General features: G+C 46.3%; 2 protein-coding genes and 1 long non-coding RNA gene across 4 annotated transcripts; 1 reads left to right on the top strand and 2 right to left on the bottom strand.

Annotated features, from left to right (window-relative positions):
• Nucleotides 1-43: 43 nt before the first annotated feature.
• dytn (dystrotelin) lies at nucleotides 44-11,079 on the bottom strand. The gene is made up of 15 exons (XM_036951873.1): nucleotides 11,052-11,079; nucleotides 8,335-8,372; nucleotides 8,007-8,081; nucleotides 7,679-7,880; nucleotides 7,347-7,432; nucleotides 7,170-7,261; nucleotides 6,679-6,750; nucleotides 2,977-3,140; nucleotides 1,981-2,092; nucleotides 1,776-1,912; nucleotides 1,497-1,668; nucleotides 1,287-1,339; nucleotides 1,058-1,199; nucleotides 395-857; nucleotides 44-295 (listed from the first exon to the last, which is right to left on the bottom strand). The coding sequence occupies exons 2-15, from the start codon at nucleotides 8,351-8,353 to the stop codon at nucleotides 129-131; spliced, it is 1,956 nt and encodes a 651-aa protein (XP_036807768.1). The 5' UTR covers nucleotides 8,354-8,372; nucleotides 11,052-11,079; the 3' UTR covers nucleotides 44-128.
• Nucleotides 10,231-14,031, top strand: LOC110527249. Of its 2 annotated transcripts, XR_005037376.1 has the most exons (4): nucleotides 10,231-10,359; nucleotides 11,496-12,566; nucleotides 12,659-12,870; nucleotides 12,988-14,031. It is a non-coding gene; the product is annotated as an uncharacterized LOC110527249 (long non-coding RNA). The 2 variants fall into 2 exon arrangements; XR_005037375.1 differs by having other exon boundaries at nucleotides 11,496-12,870.
• Nucleotides 14,032-14,455: 424 nt separating this feature from the next.
• zswim2 (zinc finger, SWIM-type containing 2) lies at nucleotides 14,456-21,316 on the bottom strand. The gene is given in 10 exon segments (XM_021608408.2): nucleotides 14,456-15,214; nucleotides 18,795-18,963; nucleotides 19,391-19,482; nucleotides 19,582-19,666; nucleotides 19,755-19,769; nucleotides 19,771-20,001; nucleotides 20,239-20,473; nucleotides 20,615-20,655; nucleotides 20,737-20,813; nucleotides 20,933-21,316. Coding segments are annotated over 10 exon segments (1,854 nt in total). The 5' UTR covers nucleotides 21,083-21,316.
• Nucleotides 21,317-22,016: the final 700 nt, after the last annotated feature.

The following is a 22,016-nucleotide window of genomic DNA, read 5'->3' as shown; positions in this document are numbered from 1 at the left end:
AATGTACATGAATTAAAACATTTTGTCATAGGTTTCTCTAATGAAAGAGCAGAATAATTTCAGTACAACTGTGCTACATACAAATATCAGGAAAGTACACAATAACTCACATCATCAGGCGTCAAAGTCTAGAGAAGCCTTTTGGATACATACTCTGGCCTGTGGTTGTGTAGGAGGATGGGGCATGAAGTGTGTGTGTTTGGGACGGAGTGTGTGTTCACTGCATAGACGAGATGACACACAGAGTCCCCCACTTCCTTTGCAGCCTCCAACAACTCCAACTCCTGTCTGCAGTCTGGAGAAACATACTCATACCTTAATACACACACACACAACTACACACACACAAGTGTAGTAGTGTGTAGAACTAGAGAGAGCTCATCCGTAAACTCACCTGTATGTGTGTAAGTGTGTAGCGACAGCTCACTTATTAGTCGTTGCACCAGCTCACACAGTCGCTCCTCCTCCGCTAAACTACACATCCCAGAATACTCCTCTTCAGAGACACTCTGGTCTTTCATTGGCCCAGTGACCTGCCCATCACAGGGCTGTGGGTTAGAGGTAATTGTGGGAGTATGAGTCTCTGTGACTGAGTCAGTCTCAGTCTGCTCCTCCTCTTCATCATCATCACCTCTCTGTTCTTCTGTCTTCATCTCATTCCTCTGCATCTTTGCTGTGCAACATTCATCCTCCTCTTCCCTCTCCTCCTCCTCTTCTCTTTCTCTGGATCCAGAAGAAGATGCAGAGCTCTGGGACTCTACAGGACAGGCTATGTCTCTCTCTGGCCTGTATTTAGCATGTGGGATGACATTAGCATGAGGCATGATGTCAGCATGTGTCCCTGACATGCTAAGAGCCTGTTGAAAGGAAGAGGGAAATTTTAGCACAGCGAGTCAGGCCTGTAGTCTGAGGTGTGTGTGTGCGTGTCTACCTGTGAGATCATGTCCTGCAGTCTGTGTGTGCGTGTCTACCTGTGAGATCACGTCCTGCAGTCTGTGTGTGTGTGTGTCTACCTGTGACATCATGTCCTGCAGTCTGTGTGTGTGTGTGTGTCTACCTGTGACATCATGTCCTGCAGTCTGAGGTTGTGTTGTCTCAGAGTCTCCATGTTGGCCTCCATCTCAGAGCAGCGGTACTCCAGCGAGCCCTGCTCCGACTGAACCGTTACCCTCCACACCTGCAGCTCCCTCTCCAGCAGCCTGACACACACGTGTAATGAGCATCACCCAGACTATAGGTTAGGTGCTAGGTTAGGAGGTTAGAGTGCTACAGTGATTGAGGCTCACCGTTTGTCCCTCTGCAGGTCCTTGATGTCCTTAATGAGGACAGAGTCTCTCCTCTGGGGACAGAAACAACAGATATGAATCAATAGAGGATCTAGTGGAGCGCATCAATAATCTTCTGAAGATTCATTTAGCATAAATCTGAACCGTACTAAAAATCCACTGAGCTGAGAGGTGAGGTGTGAAGGGAGAGGGGTAGAGGTGAAAGGTCACCTGTGGCTGTGCTTCCTCCTGCTCTTCCTCAGTTTGCAGGGCTTTAGATGCCTTCCTGGGCCGAACAGCTGAGGGTGTGGCCAGCAGTTGGGGAGGATTAGTGGGAGGGGCTCTGTCGTCAGGGGGTGTGTCCTCAGCGGCTGACTGAGGTGAAGGGTCAGGGGTGGTGAAGCTGTAAACACAGAAAATACAATGGAAACATGTATTACTCTTTTTTTAAACTAAAACTAAAGTTATTCTCTTTTGGTATACACACAGGTCCATCTCTGATTGGTCTACCTGGTCTGCGGCTCCCCTTGTGACTCCGCCCTGATTAGGCACCTTCTCCTCTCTGCCTCCCTGTGTGTGTATCGCCGTGGTAACAAGGCGTGGCGGGCGCTGTATGCTAATGAGGCTAGGGATTCTTTCCAGGATGGCTGGAGACGAAACACAACAGTCAATCACAAGTGTGTGTGTGTGTGTGTGTGTGTGTGTGTACCTATACCTGAGTGCAGTGCTCCAGCACTGGGTGGGAGCTCTTGTGTTTTTTTGTGTGTCTCTCTGTCAGGAAGCAGGTTTGGCACAGATGAAGGTTCACACACTTCATACAGCGATACCTACATCACAGAGAGAGAGTCTGAGACACACACAGACTTCATACAGCGATACCTACAACACAGAGAGAGAGAGTCTCAGACACACACACACTTCATACAGCGATACCTACAACACAGAGAGAGAGTCTCAGACACACAAACACACTTCATACAGCGATACCTACAACACAGAGAGAGAGTCTCAGACACACACACACTTCATACAGCGATACCTACAACACAGAGAGAGAGTCTGAGACACACACAGACTTCATACAGCGATACCTACAACACAGAGAGAGAGAGTCTCAGACACACACACACTTCATACAGCGATACCTACAACACAGAGAGAGAGTCTCAGACACACAAACACACTTCATACAGCGATACCTACAACACAGAGAGAGAGTCTGAGACACACACACACACACACACTTCATACAGCGATACCTACAACACAGAGAGAGAGTCTCAGACACACACACACTTCATACAGCGATACCTACAACACAGAGAGAGAGTCTCAGACACACACACACTTCATACAGCGATACCTACAACACAGAGAGAGTCTCAGACACACACACTTCATACAGCGATACCTACAACACAGAGAGAGAGTCTCAGACACACACACACTTCATACAGCGATACCTACAACACAGAGAGTCTCAGACACACACACACTTCATACAGCGATACCTACAACACAGAGAGAGAGTCTCAGACACACACACACACTTCATACAGCTATACCTACAACACAGAGAGAGAGTCTCAGACACACACACTTCATACAGCGATACCTACAACACAGAGAGAGAGAGTCTCAGACACACACACACATATTACACAGACACACACAAACATCATGCAGCATAATATGGGGCACAGACACCCACCTAAGTCCAGTGATGGGGTAGGCCTTGCAGGTGTGGCAGCGTACGGAGTGTGTGACGTTCTCGCTGACTGACAGGCGGTACAGGGTGGGGAGCCACAGCAACAGACAGGGCTCACACTGCAGCCATGAGAGGACATGCTCCTCACAAACACACGCACTCAGCACCTACACACATACACAAACACCTTCAGCATCTATCTAACTGCTGATTATTTACATAAACGCTCATCATCTACATGTGATTACAGTAATTACAGTAAATGAGTTACAGTAAATGAGTACTATCAAAAATAATGGAAAAAGAAAAGAAGAATGTATTCCCCTAACCCTATTCTCCTGACCCTAACCCTGTTCTCCTGACCCCCTAACCCTGTTCTCCTGACCCTAACCCTGTTCTCCTGACCCCCTAACCCTGTTCTCCTGACCCTAACCCTGTTCTCCTAACCCTAACCCTGTTCTCCTGACCCTAACCCTATTCTCCTGACCCCCTAACCCTGTTCTCCTGACCCTAACCCTGTTCTCCTAACCCTAACCCTGTTCTCCTGACCCTAACCCTGTTCTCCTGACCCTAACCCTGTTCTCCTGACCCTAACCCTGTTCTCCTGACCCTAACCCTGTTCTCCTGACCCCCTAACCCTGTTCTCCTGACCCTAACCCTGTTCTCCTGACCCTAACCCTGTTCTCCTAACCCTAACCCTGTTCTCCTGACCCCCTAACCCTGTTCTCCTAACCCTAACCCTGTTCTCCTGACCCCCTAACCCTGTTCTCCTGACCCTAACCCTGTTCTCCTAACCCTAACCCTGTTCTCCTGACCCTAACCCTGTTCTCCTGACCCTAACCCTGTTCTCCTGACCCTAACCCTGTTCTCCTGACCCCCTAACCCTGTTCTCCTGACCCTAACCCTGTTCTCCTGACCCTAACCCTGTTCTCCTAACCCTAACCCTGTTCTCCTGACCCTAACCCTGTTCTCCTGACCCTAACCCTGTTCTCCTGACCCTAACCCTATACTCCTGACCCTAACCCTGTTCTCCTGACCCTAACCCTGTTTCCTAACCTTGTTCTCCTAACCCTTACCCTGTTCTCCTGACCCTGTTCTCCCGACCCTGTTTTCCTAACCCTGTTCTCCTGACCCTAACCCTGTTCTCCTGACCCTAACCCTGTTTTCCTGACCCTAACCCTATTCTCCTGACCCCTAACCGTGTTCTCCTGACCCTTACCCTGTTCTCCTGACCCTAAACCTGTTCTCCTGACCCTGTTTCCTAACCATGTTCTCCTGACCCTAGCCTTGTTCTCCTGACCCTTACCCCGTTCTCCTGACCCTTACCCTGTTTTCTTGACCCTGTTTTCCTACCCCTGTTCTGCTGACCCTGTTCTCCTGACCCTGTTCTCCTGACCCTAACCCTATTCTCCCGACCCTGTTTTCCTAACCCTGTTCTCCTGACCCTAACCCTGTTCTCCTGACCCTGTTTTCCTACCCCTGTTCTCCTGACCCTGTTCTCCTGACCCTAACCCTATTCTCCCAACCCTGTTTTCCTAACCCTGTTCTCCTGACCCTAAACCTGTTCTCCTGACCCTAACCCTGTTCTCCTGACCCTGTCTCGTGATCCTGTTTTCCTACCTATGTTCTCCTGACCCTGTTCTCCTGACCCTAACCCTATTCTCCCGACCTTGTTTTCCTAACCCTGTTCTCCTGACCCTAACCCTGTTCTCCTGACCCTAACCCTGTTCTCCTGACCCTGTTTCCTAACCCTATTCTCCTGACCCTAACCCAAATCTCCTGACCCTAACCCTGTTTTCCTGACCCTAACCCTGTTCTCCTGACCCTAACCCTGTTCTCATGACCCTGTTTTCCTACACCTGTTCTCCTGACCCTATTCTCCCGACCCTGTTTTCCTAACCCTGTTCTCCTGACCCTAACCCTGTTCTCCTGACCCTAACCCTGTTCTCCTGACCCTGTTTCCTAACCCTATTCTCCTGACCCTAACCCAATTCTCCTGCCCCCAACCCTGTTTTCCTGACCCTAACCCTGTTCTCCTGACCCTAACCCTGTTCTCCTGACCCTAACCCTGTTCTCATGACCCTGTTTTCCTACACCTGTTCTCCTGACCCTAACCCTATTCTCCTTGACCCTGTTCTCCTGAGCCCAACCCTATTCTCCTGACCCTGTTCTCCTGACCCTGTTCTCCTGACCCTGTTCTCCTGACCCTAACCCTGTTCTCCTGACCCTAACCCTGTTCTCCTGACCCTAACCCTGTTCTCCTGACCCCCTAACCCTGTTCTCCTGACCCTAACCCTGTTCTCCTGACCCTAACCCTGTTCTCCTAACCCTAACCCTGTTCTCCTGACCCTAACCCTGTTCTCCTGACCCTAACCCTGTTCTCCTGACCCTAACCCTATACTCCTGACCCTAACCCTGTTCTCCTGACCCTAACCCTGTTTCCTAACCTTGTTCTCCTAACCCCTACCCTGTTCTCCTGACCCTGTTCTCCCGACCCTGTTTTCCTAACCCTGTTCTCCTGACCCTAACCCTATTCTCCTTGACCCTGTTCTCCTGAGCCCAACCCTATTCTCCTAACCATGTTCTTCTGTCCCTATTCTCCTGACCCTAACCATGTTCTCCTGTCCCTGTTCTCCTAACCCTAACCCTGTTCTCTTAACCCTGTTCTCCTGACCATGTTCTCCTAACCCTAACCCTGTTCTCTTAACCCTATTATCTGAACCCTGTTCTCCTAATCCTAACCCTGTTCTCCTAATCCTAACCCTGTTCTCCTGACCCTGTTCTCCTGTCCCTGTTCTCCTGTCCCTGTTCTCCTGACCCTGTTCTCCTGTCCCTGTTCCTGTTCTCCTGACCCTGTTCTCCTAACCCTGACCCTGTTCTCCTGACCCTATTCTCCTGTCCCTGTTCTCCTGACCCTGACTCTGTTCTCCTGACCCTGTTCTCCTGACCCTGTTCTCTTGACCCTGACCTTGTTCTACACCGGTAGTGACCTCTAAAGAATGACTTCTGTCATTTATTAAGTCATTTAGTTACAGATCTAGGGATCTTGACGGACTTAAACCCATGGCCATAACCAACTCCCCTCTAACCGTATGACCAACCCCCCCAACCCCATAACCAACTCCCCCCTAACCGTATGACCTACCCCCCCAACCCCATAACCAACTCCCCTCTAACCGTATGACCAACCCCCCCAACCCCATAACCAACTCCTCCAAACCCCATAACCAACTCCCCTCTAACCGTATGACCTACCCCTTCAACCCCATAACCAACTCCCCCCTAACCGTATGACCTACCCCCCCAACCCCATAACCAACTCCCCCCTAACCGTATGACCAACCCCCCCAACCCCATAACCAACTCCCCTCTAACCGTATGACCAACCCCCCAACCAACTCCCCCCTAACCGTATGACCTACCCCCCCAACCCCATAACCAACTCCCCCCTAACCGTATGACCTACCCCCCCAACCCCATAACCAACTCCCCCCTAACCGTATGACCTACCCCCCCAACCCCATAACCAACTCCCCTCTAACCGTATGACCAACCCCCCCAACCCCATAACCAACTCCTCCAAACCCCATGACCAACCCCCCTAACCCCGCCCTAAGTTTCTTATCAGTACACATTAAGTCATAAATCATTCTTTTGGACAGGGGATAGTACTCATTTGCCACTGACGATCACACACACACTTACCCCACTGAAGCAGGAACGAACGGCTGTCTCAGCTGAGCCAAACACATGGTTCTCCTGCACTACAGCCGGCACCTACAGACACACGCACACATAGGCTAGACATCTGGTCAAATGGCTACCCAGAATATTGGCAGTACCCCCCCCTCTTCTTTACACCACTGCTACTCTCTGTTGTCATCTATGCATAGTCACTTTAATAACTCTACCTACATGTACATACTACCTCAACTAACCGGTGCCCCCGCACATTGACTCTGTACCGGTACCCCCCTGTATATAGTCTCGCTATTGTTATTTTACTGCTGCTCTTTAATTACTCATTCTTATCTGTATTTTTTGGAAACTGCATTGTTGGTAAGGAGCTCGTAAGTAAAGCATTTCACTGTAAGGTTTGTTGTATTCGCCGCATGTGACGAAGAAAATTAGATTTGATAATCATGTTCAGGTAGTACTCAGGTGTGTGTGTGTGTGTGTGTGTGTGTGTGTCTAACCTGGCTGAGGTCTTGCAGTACGACTCTGAGACCACTCCTGCTCACCGTGCCGCTCTCTCTCCCACTGCACCTCTCTGCCAGATGAACCAGAGCTGCAACACACACAGGGAATGAACACAGAGTGTATATTATGTGTGTGTGTGTGAGTGTGTGTGTGTGTGTGTGTGTGTTACTTACCCTTATGTTTGGCTGAGAGTGTGTCTGCTGAGAGAGAGATGAGAGCGGCTTCAACTGACCTGCGACAGACAGCGCCAGTCTGTCCCCTGGGAAAGACATACACCCTTTAGTTTACAGACTAAGTGTGTGTTTGAAAAGTAGTGTGTGTTTGAACAGTTGTGTGTGTTTGAACAGTAGTGTGTGTTTGAACAGTTGTGTGTGTTTGAACAGTAGTGTGTGTTTGAACAGTAGTGTGTGTTTGAACAGTAGTGTGTGTTTGAACAGTAGTGTGTGTTTGAACAGTTGTGTGTGTTTGAACAGTAGTGTGTGTTTGAACAGTTGTGTGTCCTCACCGGTCAAACAGTCTGTACAGCAGTCTGCAAGTCTGTTCTGGCGCCTCTGCCGACACCTGCCCAGGTACTTCCTGTGACACGCTTTGGAACATCCTGTTTATGCACTGTCTCACTTCCTGTTCACTAAGCCCCGCCCCAGTGTCCCGGGCTCCGCCCAGAGAGCACAGGGCTGGGATGAGCTCCCGCAGTGTCACAACATGCACTGTAACACACATTCAGAGCATTACAAACATACACTGTAACAGATTACACACACCTAAAAAGCATTTCATTTAAACACACACACAAACACACAAACACACACACACACACACACACACACACTCACTATGGCAGAGTTTCTGTAAGGAACGGAGCTTCATTGCAGTGCGGTACACAGCAGGACGCACTTCATTCAACCCCTCTGAAAAGAAGACACACAAAATGAAGTTTGGAACACAGGTAACACACAGAATAATGAGGAAGAACACATAATATAGAAATAGAACACTAGAACATTAGAACATAGAGCATGGACCACAGAACTAGAACATATATGTAGATATCATAATACATGACTAGGGCTCGGGCACAATGCACAACAAGAGATTAAACAGAATAGAATAGAGCCCTATACTGAACGTGACCCTCTGAGCTCTAACATAGAATTTACTCACCAATGCTATCCATATCCATGAGGGTATCACACTTGTGCCTGAGTAAAGAGTGATGAAGGTCATTTACACACACATAACATTACAAGGTCTAAGCCTTATCTCTAAAAAGAAAATCTAAAATACAGACTGACACATGATTGGACAAATAAGGTGTCAGATTAGAATATCTGGGACTAGATTTGTTGTTAGCCAACCGAATGAATTGATCGGAGAGGAAAGAAGGCGTAAGAGACATGTATGCAGGAGGTCGTAGGAGGAATCATGGAACAAGAACAGGAATATTAGGACAGGGACACAGACACTTGGATTTCTGAGGAGGAATTGAGGTGGAAAGAGAGGAAGAAGATGTTGAAGAGAATGAGGAAAGCAGAGGTTGGATTTGAATGAGTTCTGGAGGGGAAATGGAAGTGAATGAGGGCGAGTTAAGTGAGATGGAAGGTGTGGTGAAAAGCTTGGAACCTGAGCTTGGCATCGTTGGTCATGGTAAAGAAGAACCTGGTTAAGTAGGAGTGAGAAAGTGGACCTTTGTCTTTTGGCGGATCCATTTCTGGTATCAGGGTGAGTGAGAAAGGAGTTGGGTGCAGTTGAATCAGTGAAGTACACATTAAGTCATAGGTCATAAATAATTATTTTGGACAGGGGATAGTACTCATTTGCTACTGATGATCACACACACATTTACCCCACTGAAGCAGGAATGCAATTTGGGCCAAGGCCTGTTTCTTGCTTTGCTCTTAGGAACGGGGCACCATTGAAAGTAGGGATTTTTGGCTTAGCATTAAGTGTGGAGGTGGAGCAATTGAAGTTGAAGATTCTTGGTGTTTGTGATGCGAACCGTTTGGTGTGACGCAGGCCTGGTGGGGAGCGTGGTGAAACAGAGGAATCACTGTCAGTCCTTCCTTCTGAGTCAGTGTCTTTACCCGTCAAAGTCATGTTAGGATACATCATTATTCCTGTTAGAGCTTTTGTGCCAAATCCACTGCAGTGTTTCAGGTGCCACGCTTGTGGTCATGTCACAGCAGAGTGTAGGAGGGAGATTCCAAGACATGGGTAGTGTGCAGGAGGGCATGAGGACATGGGTAGTGTACAGGAGGGCACAGAGGACTGTGAAGTTTTGGTGGATAAAGTTGTGTGTCAATTGTAGGGGTGCCCATGTTCCTGGGGAGCGGAAGTGTCCGGTGCGAAAGAGGCAGGTTGAGGTGGCTAGAGTCAGAGTAGTGCAGAAGGTGTCATATGCTGAGGCAGTGAAGAAAGGAGAGGGAGATGGGTCAAGGGTGAGGGATCCTGAGAGGATCCCAGTGAGTAGTAGATTTGTGCCAGCATCGAGGGATAGGCCAACGAGTGATTCATGCTTCAGTAAGGTTGGCTCACAGAAAATAGGTGTTGCGGTGGCAGCTGCAGAGAAGTATTTGGGTATATGAGATTTGACTTCAGAAGAGTTACAGGGTGTGTTGAGTGATGGTGTCCAGTCCTCCCAGGCAGTAGTCATGGTGCAGGAGCAGGTAGGGTCAAAGTAGTGGAATAGGGTAGTGGGTTTTTAATGAGTGTAGGTGGTTGCTGCCGAGAAGTACCTGGGTGTACGAGATTTTACTGCAGAAGAGTTATAAGATGTTTTGAGATTTTACTGCAGAAGGGTTATAAGATGTTTTGAGATTTTACTGCAGAAGGGTTATAAAATGTTTTGAGATTTTACTGCAGAAGGGTTATAAGATGTTTTGAGATTTTATTTGTATGAAATATTGGTATATAGGCGAAGGGATGGTTGGTGGTGATTTTTAGAAAAATGTTCCCCCTTTTTATTTTTTTATCACAAATGTAACGAGATATAACACACACTAGCGCACAGTAGGTGGCGGCATGCACCTAAATAAAATGTGCGAACGACATGACACCAAAGAAGAAGAACACGATCTGCACCCGCCGCCCACAGTCAGGGAAATGTTGAAGCCGCTAGTAAACACTAAAGAGTAACCTTCTTTTTCTTTGTTCAGTGAGAGCGCGGGAAAAAGCAGAAGACAAGAATCGGTACATAACTATTTCCTTACGGTTAAACCTTAACTCCTACCCTAACCAACTATAATAACCCTACCTGAACCATTTTCAACTTGGGGTAGGGACGTCCCAAGGATTCCTGATAGCACGATCAATTTCCTTACCGTTATTTACCAGGACTTCTAGCTAGCATTACTTATTAGATATTGTGAAACTGTTTGGTTTTAAAATAATGGGTATGTGGTGCAGGATAATGCTTTAGAAAAATGACTCCTCTGGTCCAGGTAAAATGGTTAAAGTGTCTCTCCTACATTTTAGCGCCTTCGCTCCTGCGCCGTTCCAGGTCGTATATTTTGAATTGTGCGGTGCTGTGCGCAGCGCGGCACAATTCGTTTTTCTGCCAAACGAGCGACACCCCTCCTCAACTATAAAGTTGTCACTTTTACTATAAAGTTGAGGAATGTGTCCGGATGAATATTCTGTAGCTGAAACTCTAAAATTAACATGTAGTTATGGATGCACGGACTGACATCAGTATGAAAGTCATATGACATCAATATTATATTTAGTGGACATCAATATGGTAGTTATATGACATCAATATCATAGTTTGAAACATATTTTGAAGCTATAGATAGATTGTTTACAAACATTTCAGCAAAAAACAACTTATAGTTTGGGTTAAAAGTCACATAACTAATAATATACAAAATATCATGACTTACTTTGTTGAAAGAAACGTTGGAACGAACCGGTATTATCAGCTTGTTAAAGAGACCATCCTTTTGCTAGTTCTGTGTGGGTCAATACTCTTGACTTTGCTCTTGGCTGTCTGTTGTGGCTCAAATAACCGTGTATTAATTATAGATTGGGGAAGGCATACCCGACTACTTCAGCTACCTTTGTTAATTACAACGCCTTCTATGTCAACGTGGCTTTCCAGTGAGCGATATTACTTTTGACCTTTTGATAACTTAAAGAGGCAAGACAAGAGATCAATATAATCATAGCAATATCATGTAGGCTAATATCCTAGCTATAACCCAGTAGTAGTGTACTAACCATGCGTCATAGTCTTTTGCCTGATACAACTCTTAAACACAGCGGTCACTCACTGTATATTTTGACTTGACACAGTAATTAACCTGTGGTTCCATCTCGTTCTCCAGGTGCTAGTTTGATTTCACCTGACAACCTGGCCAGCACCAATAGACTCTCCCATGACAATAAGCCATACCTCTCCGGCTAATAGGAAGTAGATTCTGCCTGCCAATGAAGCAGGGCTGTGTTCAGTTCATTAAACGTTTTACTACGTGCCTGAACGACACACTTCTCCCCAACTGTTCTTTGAGGGGTCTTTGCTCCTGTTTGGTGGTTGTGGCGATGTGTTGCCCGACCGTTGAGAACAGCACAGTTTTCCGTTCAATCAAAAGTTGCATGCCGTTGTGTCCTGCTGAACACAGCCATAACTTGAGTCTCCAGGAGGAAAGCAACTTAGGCCAACAACAGCCAACCACCCCAGAGAGGAATGGCGAAGGAGTTTCTGCTGGAGAATAAACCGCTCCTAACAGAGATTCTGTCAGCGGAACCCGACAATATTCTCCAGTACGCCCATTCAAATAAACTTGTGGAGCAGCGTGGCTACAACATCCTCTCCCACCTGCAATCCAGTCAGCCTCCAGAGACTACAGTCATCAAGCTACTGGACATGCTGAGAGAGAGAGGAGAGAAGTACTGCCATGGTTTTGTGGCCCTCCTACATAAGCAAGAGATCATCGCAAACTTCCCCAGACTCAAAGAGCTGGACTGGACCACCTTCAAAGACTCTAGTGCCCCTGACCCATCCCCAGTCCCACCAAGCATCAGAGCAGGTACAGCCCTGCCCATCTAATCTAGTCTAGAATGTTGCTGACTGTTGTGAAGCTTATTGTGCCAACATGGCACCTATTAAAATTCCTAATCTCAAACGGAGTATCCCTGACTCTGAATATCTAGGTTATGCATGTCTATAGATGTATTTCCTTTCAAATGCTGCATTTTGTCCCTCCAATCGGCTCCATAATGGGGAATTTGCAGGAAGTAATCAAGGCCTGCGGCTACATCCACAATGTCTCAGCAGTGAAGAGAGGGAAGAAGACAGGCTATTTCAATGCCGTTTTACAGCAAGAAGATGAGAGCAGGAATCTGATCGTTTTTCAGCCGCAGCTGCGAGAGCGCTTTGCCACAGCAGAGAGTCGCAGGTAAGTTGGGTATGAAGGGCTCTGCAAAGGCTTTGAGTGCTATGTGATGAGGAATATCTGTTATTCATCTTTTATAATGCATGTTTTTTCAGAACTCCAGTGAAGTTGGTGAAAGTGGTGCTCCGGCCATCCATAAGCAGAAACAACAAGATGCAGATAAATGTTTACATACACATCCACATTTTCCATCCTCTAAGATTTACCCTTCAAATTCAACAGCGACCTTGACGGGAGGGTCAAGGATGTGGCGCTAGCCGACCTTCAAGAGGACAAAGAAAACACAGAAAATGCTGTAAAACAGAAGGTAGCTATAATAATAATAATTCACTATGAATGAAGTACTGTATGTTTAAACTCTAACCTTGTCGAGTTCAGTGCCCTGTAATGTATTTCTCCTTTTGGGGTTTTTCTTGCATTGTAGGTGAACGTTACAGTGGAGGTGATTCAGAAACTGAAAGAGGGCCATTGTAAAACGAGATTTAACAAAAGCATGCCCATGGTGGAATACCTAGTCGGTCATATTGTAGATGATTCAACAACACTCACAAACCTGACCGTGTGGGGTCGTGAAGAGGGGAAATGGTACCGGGTCACCAATGTTTCTGTTGCTAAGTATGGGGGTAAAACCGTGCTGAACACAACACCAGAATCTACTCTGGTCAACGTGGCCAGTGGTAGGAAATGCGATCTGCCACACAACATGGTACAGCCTGAGAAGTTTGAGGGGAAAACATTGGATACTGGTTGTCCCAAGAGTACACTTGCCCAGAAGCGCACCACCTGGAGAGGGTGGACACCACTGAAAAGATGGTGACTTGTAAGCATTGCCCTATGTCGTACATACTATCCCTGATGGGAAGGATAACTAGAGGGAAGCTCTCCATACAATCTGATGATCTGGTCAGCCGGGTGTTCACTGTAGAGGACCATGTCATCAGAAATGTTCTGCGAGGAAGGTGGGAGGGGAGAGAGTCTCTGAAGGACATTCAGGACGCGCTGGTCGAACTGCCACCAGTGACAGTTACTGTTCTCAATGGTCATGTGTCAACCGTTACAACTCAGAGTCAGGATGTCACCACACAGGATGAGAAGAGGAATATTACTGCGCAACAGCGCGTTTAGTCTGGACTGATGGTTTCATTTTGATCTAACCTTGATCTAACTAGGCAAGTCAGTTAAGAACAAATTCTTATTTACAATGACGGCCTACCAGAAGGCAAAAGTTCTCCTGGGGGACGGGGATTAAAATAAAGACATAGGGGCGTGGTTCCTTTACTCATTTTGATATCACCTGGGCCACTGCTTCAATATGTCTTAGATGAAAAACGGCAAGCTGAAAATGTAAATAGATTGATAATAAAAAATACTTTTAAAATGTTTCTTTTTATAATGTGTCAGTATGTCTGGTACTTTTATATGTCCAGGTAAAAGCTCATTTTGTATTTCATTTTGACATTTGTTTAAAACAAGCTCTGTTAAGCGAAGAAAATGGAGATTGAAAAACTGTGTCAATGAAAATAGCACTTGTAAAAAACACAGGGAAATGAAAGCCAAACAGACTTAGGTGAAGTGAACACATGGCTGTGCAGTGTAGATATCTAACCAAGAGCTGAGCACACAAGCAAATATAAAACAGAACTGTCATCCATTTCCTTTATGTAGAAATAAACTAACTAACTAGTACAACTGAAAAAAAACAACAATTTAATCAATTTTAGAATAAGGCTGTAACATAACAAAATGTTGAAAAAAATCAAGTGGTCTGAATACTTTCTGAATGCCCTGTATAAAAAACCACTCTAAGTAGTAGGACTGTACCATACTCTCAATACCTATGTAGTTAAAAGCAGTAGTCTGTTCACAACAAAATATGTTCTAGAATCCAACTCTCACTCCTTTTCTCCCTGGTGAGGAGCATTGATCAGTACCCCTGTCATCCTCAGGCCTGTGGCTTGCTGGCTGTCTCCTGTACTGGGTCTGGGTACCCTGGGTCTCCTCTTCCACTGGGGCCTGGCTCTCCACAGGGTGATGACAGCTCTAGTCTGAGCAGCAGCAGCAGTCATGTCTGACCTGTTTACACCCACAAACAGACTCGGCTGGGCCCTTCCCGTCCCTCCAGAGACCCCACCCAGCCTGTTAGTTGAGGTAGCATTGTTTTGGGCCAAACTCTTGGTCGAGGAGCTTGAGTTGGTGCGTCCCAACCTCACTCTAGACACGTCTGTCCTTAGATGCTGGGAGGAAAGGCTCTTGTTGAGAATGACTGATTTGACTGGACTTCCATCTTTCTCTGTCCTGCTTTTTCCACCCTCCATGCTCTCAATGTTCACTGTATTGATGATGCATAGACCTTGTAAGCCGACGACCATAGTGTCCTGAGGGAGAGGTACTAGGGTATCGGCTGAGCCCTCGGAGCTGAACATACTCAGGGAGGGAACCACTCTGGCTGCTCTGTCCAGCAGAGCTACTCCTGGGACAAACAGCTCCAGTCTGTGCTGCTCTGAGAGCTTTGGATGGTCAAGGGAGGAGGCCAGCTTGGGTGTACCCTTCCCCCCTCCGCTGCTCCATGTTAGGGGGTTGTAGATGACGTATCCGTCCAGAGGGCAGGAGTTGGACCTCCGAAGCAACGGGTCGACACAGTCTGTGTGGAATTGTAGTAGGGGACAAAGATGGATCAAATGCATTTACTGCTCTCGCCGTCCATATCAGGACACAGTACATCCATTCAGAACGTACTCAAACTAGTCCAGAATTAAAAAGTGTCAACAGGAATTTTAGCATTTTGGTTTTGGGGGCCTTAGAGTTAAAGACAGGGCATCACCCACTTTAGACTTACTCTGTTTACCTTGTGGTGGCAGAGCAGGAGAGGCAGTTTTTTAAATTATTTTTTCTTTTACCCCGTTTTTTTTCTCCCCAATTTCGTGGTATCCAATTGGTAGTTACAGTCTTGTCTCATCGCTGTAACTCCCGTACGAACTCGGGAGAGGCGAAGGTCGAGAGTCGTGCGTCCTCCGAAACACAACCCAACTGCTTCTTGACACAATGCCCACTTAACCCGGAAGCCAGCCGCACCAATGTGTCAGAGGAAACACCGTACACCTGGCGACTGTGTCAGCGTGCACTGCGCCCGGCCCACCACAGGAGTCGCTAGTGCGAGATGGGACAAGGACAACCTTGCCGGCCAAACCCTCCCCTAACCCGGACGACCCTGGGCCAATTGTGCGCCGCCCCATGGGTCTCCCGGTCGCGGCCGGCTGCGACAGAGCCTGGACTCGAACCCAGAATCTCTGGTGGCACAGCTATTTTTAAATGTTTTATTATTTCACCTTTATTTAACCAGCTAGACTAGTGGAGAACACCTTTATTTAACCAGGTAGACTAGTGGAGAACACCTTTATTTAACCAGCTAGACTAGTGGAGAACACCTTTATTTAACCAGCTAGACTAGTGGAGAACACCTTTATTTAACCAGCTAGACTAGTGGAGAACACCTTTATTTAACCAGCTAGACTAGTGGAGAACACCTTTATTTAACCAGGTAGGCTAGTGGAGAACACCTTTATTTAACCAGCTAGACTAGTGGAGAACACCTTTATTTAACCAGCTAGACTAGTGGAGAACACCTTTATTTAACCAGGTAGACTAGTGGAGAACACCTTTATTTAACCAGCTAGACTAGTGGAGAACACCTTTATTTAACCAGCTAGACTAGTGGAGAACACCTTTATTTAACCAGCTAGACTAGTGGAGAACACCTTTATTTAACCAGCTAGACTAGTGGAGAACACCTTTATTTAACCAGCTAGACTAGTGGAGAACACCTTTATTTAACCAGCTAGACTAGTGGAGAACACCTTTATTTAACCAGCTAGACTAGTGGAGAACACCTTTATTTAACCAGCTAGACTAGTGGAGAACACCTTTATTTAACCAGCTAGACTAGTGGAGAACACCTTTATTTAACCAGCTAGACTAGTGGAGAACACCTTTATTTAACCAGCTAGACTAGTGGAGAACACCTTTATTTAACCAGCTAGACTAGTGGAGAACACCTTTATTTAACCAGCTAGACTAGTGGAGAACACCTTTATTTAACCAGCTAGACTAGTGGAGAACACCTTTATTTAACCAGCTAGACTAGTGGAGAACACCTTTATTTAACCAGCTAGGCTAGTGGAGAACACCTTTATTTAACCAGGTAGACTAGTGGAGAACACCTTTATTTAACCAGGTAGACTAGTGGAGAACACCTTTATTTAACCAGGTAGACTAGTGGAGAACACCTTTATTTAACCAGCTAGGCTAGTGGAGAACACCTTTATTTAACCAGGTAGACTAGTGGAGAACACCTTTATTTAACCAGGTAGACTAGTGGAGAACACCTTTATTTAACCAGGTAGGCTAGTGGAGAACACCTTTATTTAACCAGCTAGACTAGTGGAGAACACCTTTATTTAACCAGCTAGACTAGTGGAGAACACCTTTATTTAACCAGCTAGACTAGTGGAGAACACCTTTATTTAACCAGCTAGACTAGTGGAGAACACCTTTATTTAACCAGGTAGACTAGTGGAGAACACCTTTATTTAACCAGCTAGACTAGTGGAGAACACCTTTATTTAACCAGGTAGACTAGTGGAGAACACCTTTATTTAACCAGGTAGACTAGTGGAGAACACCTTTATTTAACCAGGTAGGCTAGTGGAGAACACCTTTATTTAACCAGGTAGACTAGTGGAGAACACCTTTATTTAACCAGCTAGACTAGTGGAGAACACCTTTATTTAACCAGGTAGACTAGTGGAGAACACCTTTATTTAACCAGGTAGACTAGTGGAGAACACCTTTATTTAACCAGCTAGACTAGTGGAGAACACCTTTATTTAACCAGCTAGACTAGTGGAGAACACCTTTATTTAACCAGCTAGACTAGTGGAGAACACCTTTATTTAACCAGGTAGACTAGTGGAGAACACCTTTATTTAACCAGCTAGACTAGTGGAGAACACCTTTATTTAACCAGCTAGACTAGTGGAGAACAAGTTGTCATTTACAACTGTGACCTGGCCAAGATAAAGCAAAGCAGTGTGACTCAAACAACAACACAGAGTTACACATGGAATAAACAAACATGCAGTCAATAATACAATAGATAAGGTCTATATATACAGTGTGTGCAGATTAAGTAGGATAAGGGAGGTAAGGCAATACAAAAATAAAAAATAATAACAGTATGGGGATGAGGTAGTTGGATGTGCTATTTACAGATGGGCTGTGTACAGGTGCAGTGATCTGTGAGCTGCTCTGACAGCTGGTGCTTAAAGTCAGTGAGGGAGATATGAGTCTCTAGCTTCAGTGATTTTTGCAGTTCGTTCCAGTCATTGGCAGCAGAGAACTAGAAGGAAAGGCGGCCAAAGGAGGAATTGGCTTTGGGGGTGACCAGTGAGATATACTTGCTGGAGTGCACGAGTGGGTGCTGCTATGGTGACCAGTGAGCTGAGATAAGGCGGGGCTTTACCTAGCAAAGACTTATAGATGACCTGGAGCCAGTGGGTTTTGTCAACGAATATGAAGCGAGGGCCAGCCAACGAGAGCATACTGGTTGCAGTGGTGGGTAGTATATGGGGCTGTGGTGACAAAACGGATGGCGCTGTGATAGACTGCATCCAATTTGCTGTGTAGAGTGTTGGAGGCTATTTTGTAAATGACATCACCAAAGTCAAGGATCGGTAGGATAGTCAGTTTTACGAGGGTATGTTTGGCAGCATGAGTGAAGGATGCTTTGTTGCGAAATAGGAAGCCGATTCTAGATTTAATTGTGGATTGGAGATGCTTAATGTGAGTCTGGAAGGAGAGTTTACAGTCTAACCAGACACCTAGGTATTTGGAGTTGTCCACATATTCTAAGTCAGAACCTTCCAGAGGTGATGCTGGACGGTTGGGCAGGTGTGGGCAGCATCGGTTGAAAAGCATGCATTTAGTTTTTACTTGCATTTAAGAGCAGTTGGAGGCCAAGGAAGGAGAGTTGTATGGCATTGAAGCTCGTCTGGAGGTTAGTTAACACAGTGTCCAAAGAAGGGTGATGCAGTGCCTTAGACCACCGCGCCACTCGGGAGGCCCAGGTCAGGGCAGTTTATCTAACTCTTAACCTTGTGGTGGCAGAACATGTCAGGGTCCGTTTACCTAACTCTTTACTTGGCGGTGACAGGATCATTTGAGTTAAGTCTTTACCCTGTGATGGCAGGGCAAGTGTCTGGCCTGCTGCCCTTGCTGGAAGCTCTTCAGGCAGATCCTACACTGCTGCCCAGGGTCCAGCAGGGGGCAGCCTCTCCTCACCCTGACCGAAAGGAGGCTCCTGACCAGGTGCTCTGGCAGTGGGTCACTCTCAACAGGAATCATGCTGAAGGGGGAAAGGAAACCAGAGACTCATGGGCTATATTTTAACGTCAGGAAGCTTAGTGGTTAGAACGTTGGGCTTGTAACCGAAAGGTCGCTGGTTCGAATACCAGTGAAAAAATCTCTGCCCTTGAGCAAGGCTCTTAACCCTAATTTACTCCAGGGGTGCTGTACTACTATGGCTGACCCTGTAAAACAACACTTTTCACTGTTCCTATCTGGTGTATGTGACAAGAAAACATCTATTAAAAATAAAAATGGAATTAACTGCACTTAAATATGAATCACAATGCTTATTGCAGCAGGTTGTAAAGTGTAACAGCCTGTATGTGTGACAACATTTTGCACTGTCTAAATGTCATTCAGGGTGTTCAGGCACTGAGCATAATAATCTATTTATACAGGGTTCTCACAGAGATTCCAGTGCTCACCTGTCACCCACTGACTGAGTGGTCATCTCACGTGGTTCACCCAGTGTGTTGAACACACGCTGACCCAAGGACAGCCACTTCGCAGTCCTTTTCTGATGGACATAATAGCTGATGTCATAAGTTTATCATGTCTACTTCCTGACACAAATATATGCAGAAATGCTCACAGAGTCTAACTGAAGACTGCTTACCGTACGTATGGCAAACGCATGCTGAGGGTGACAGCACCTTCTTATACAGTCCTCGCAAAGGTGATAGTACCGGCAGACTGTGCACCTAAAGGGAAGTCATAGACATGAATAGTTGATCCACAACAGTATAGGTAAGGTCTATTGGGCCTGAGCGCTATGACAACAAGACTTACTTGAAGCACTTGCCAGACCCTGCAGTTGTTGCAGAGCACCCCGAGGTGTCTGTCGGGCCTCTCTCTCTCAGCAGCTGTGTGGAGCTTAGCCACATTCCTCACCTGCTCCAGGAGCAGCTTGACCGGCCCAAAGTCCTCCCGGCACAGCGGGCACTTCACCATGGCTTCCCCCTCCCCCTCCGGACATGCCTGGTGATCTGCCCACACCTTCATACAGGATATATGGACGTTGTTGCCACAGCCAAACCTGAGTGAGAGGACATAGGGGATGACAGTTGGTGGCAGAAGGCATTTTCCCTCCCACTCACATGTTCCCCTGTTGTTGCAGTAAAACAGTAGGTCAGTTCAGGCACATTTCCCCTATCCTCAAATCACTTTCCTTTGTGTTCTCCATCATATCATTAAGATCTAGTAAGCATTTAATAGGTATACCAAGGGTGGCCCAGTAAGTGTGTTGACATTATAATACACGTGATGATCTGACCTGCAGTAAGACACAGGCAGACGTTTCCCCAGCAACTCCTCTTGACAGATGGGACACACATCCTCGGCTTCGATCTCCTTCTGTCTGACCCCCCCGTCCCCCTCAGCTGGGTCTGGTCTGGGGTTAGGGTCAGCCTCAGAGCAGGGTGGGTGTACAGGCCGGGGGGTTCTGCTCCTGTGTAAACCCTGTAGCAGCTCCAGGATCTGCCTTTCAACCAGGACCTGCTGGAAGCAATCTGCAAGTGTACATACCAGAGGGCACAGTAGAGTTTAAGGATATGCTGTTAAAAATCCAATCATTTCTACAGAGTGCCTCGGGTTTGAATTGCAATTTGGCATATGCATTGTAGCCTATGTTATGTCTAAGTGAAACTTACATTCATGTTCTCTAGGCAGTCGGAATTTCCGCAATAAAACCCTACATTGAGAGTAGAATTATTGTACAGAATGAGCATGCAATATCTTTTATGTGTGATCGGTATGTTTTCTTCGTTATTACCAGCAGATGTGTTTGCAGAGGTCTCTCTCTTTGTGGAATGTTGAACAGGTACACGTATGAGGGTCTCCCAAGAACACCTGTGGAATATGTAAAATAGGCTACCTGATTAAGAATTAAGAAAGTATTTCGTGTCAAAATGTAAATAGGACTATAATGTTGATGATGTCAAGTTAGGATGTTGCACATGTAGGCCTACTTTGAAGTTTTTGGGTTCCCCCTCCTCTTTGAGTAGGAATCCGGTCGGACCATACTCTTTCAGGATGAACATGGTCGTGTTCAGGGCCTCGTCCTGGTGCCAGCTAACGGCATCACTCACGGTATTCTTCCAGACAGTTTTTCTGAACATAGCACAACTCTCACAGAATTTCTAGGGAAGAGGACTGAGGAGGAGACAAGACTAGAGCCATGTCTTCATACTAAGTCGATGTGCGTGCCCTGCTATATCAGCAAAGGTTTAAACTTTAGTAGCTAACTATGCAGCTAGCTAGCTTATTGTTAAACGCTCTGAAACTGACGTAAGCAGCAACAACTAATAGACACCTGTTTGCCGTAGTCATGGTAATCCAGAAAGATGCCTTGGTACATGTGTGCCCCCTTGTGAATTCATGCGATATTACATGCTATTTTTTTTAAACCGTTATTTAACACGGCCTACCACTAGAGGTTCACAATGATGTAAAATCATGACGCATTTTTTTTATGGCCAGCATTTGATACCCAACCTGACACAACAGTGTCATGAACTTTATTTGTGTGTGTGTGTGTGATCAGTGCTGAGGGATTAGGTGAAGATAGCAGTGTGTACATCTGGGGTGCTGTGTCAGCCAAAGATCTGTCCACATTCTTATTTACAATGATGGCCTACACTGGGTTAACTACCTTGTTCAGGGGCAGAACGACATATTTTTCCTTAAATTTGTTTTCATCAGCTCAGGGAATTTGATCCAGCAACCTTTCACTTACTTGCCCAATGCTCTAACCACTAGGCTACCTGCAGCCCCTGTACAATTGGTAATAAGCACAATACCATGATATTAGCATGTTATGACGGTTGTCTTACCTGTAGATGGTTAGGAACCATTTTAGCCCAGCAAATCATATTTCAGAGTGTTGTGAGTGAGTCTGTGTTCATGCTCAGCATGTGCTTGAGAGTTCTGGGACAACACAATCACAACACCATCTGATAGCAAATCACACTTGTCACCCAAAGACCCAACTGGTGTTAGGCTATATTATTTACAGTCCTGTAAAATCTACCACTGATGTCACAACAACTTTTC

Source organism: Oncorhynchus mykiss, chromosome 18 (assembly GCF_013265735.2).
Source record: "Oncorhynchus mykiss isolate Arlee chromosome 18, USDA_OmykA_1.1, whole genome shotgun sequence".
Taxonomy (NCBI): Eukaryota; Metazoa; Chordata; class Actinopteri; order Salmoniformes; family Salmonidae; genus Oncorhynchus; species Oncorhynchus mykiss.
This window is presented reverse-complemented; position numbering and strand designations above follow the sequence as displayed.

Excerpts from the sequence above, each read along its gene's own strand:
- dytn (XM_036951873.1), bottom strand. Across the intron at positions 7,433-7,678 it reads CTGTACAGACTGTTTGACCG|GGGACAGACTGGCGCTGTCT; the intron begins GTGAGGACACAC and ends TGTCTTTCCCAG. Across the intron at positions 2,093-2,976 it reads TACCCCATCACTGGACTTAG|GTATCGCTGTATGAAGTGTG; the intron begins GTGGGTGTCTGT and ends TCTGTGATGTAG.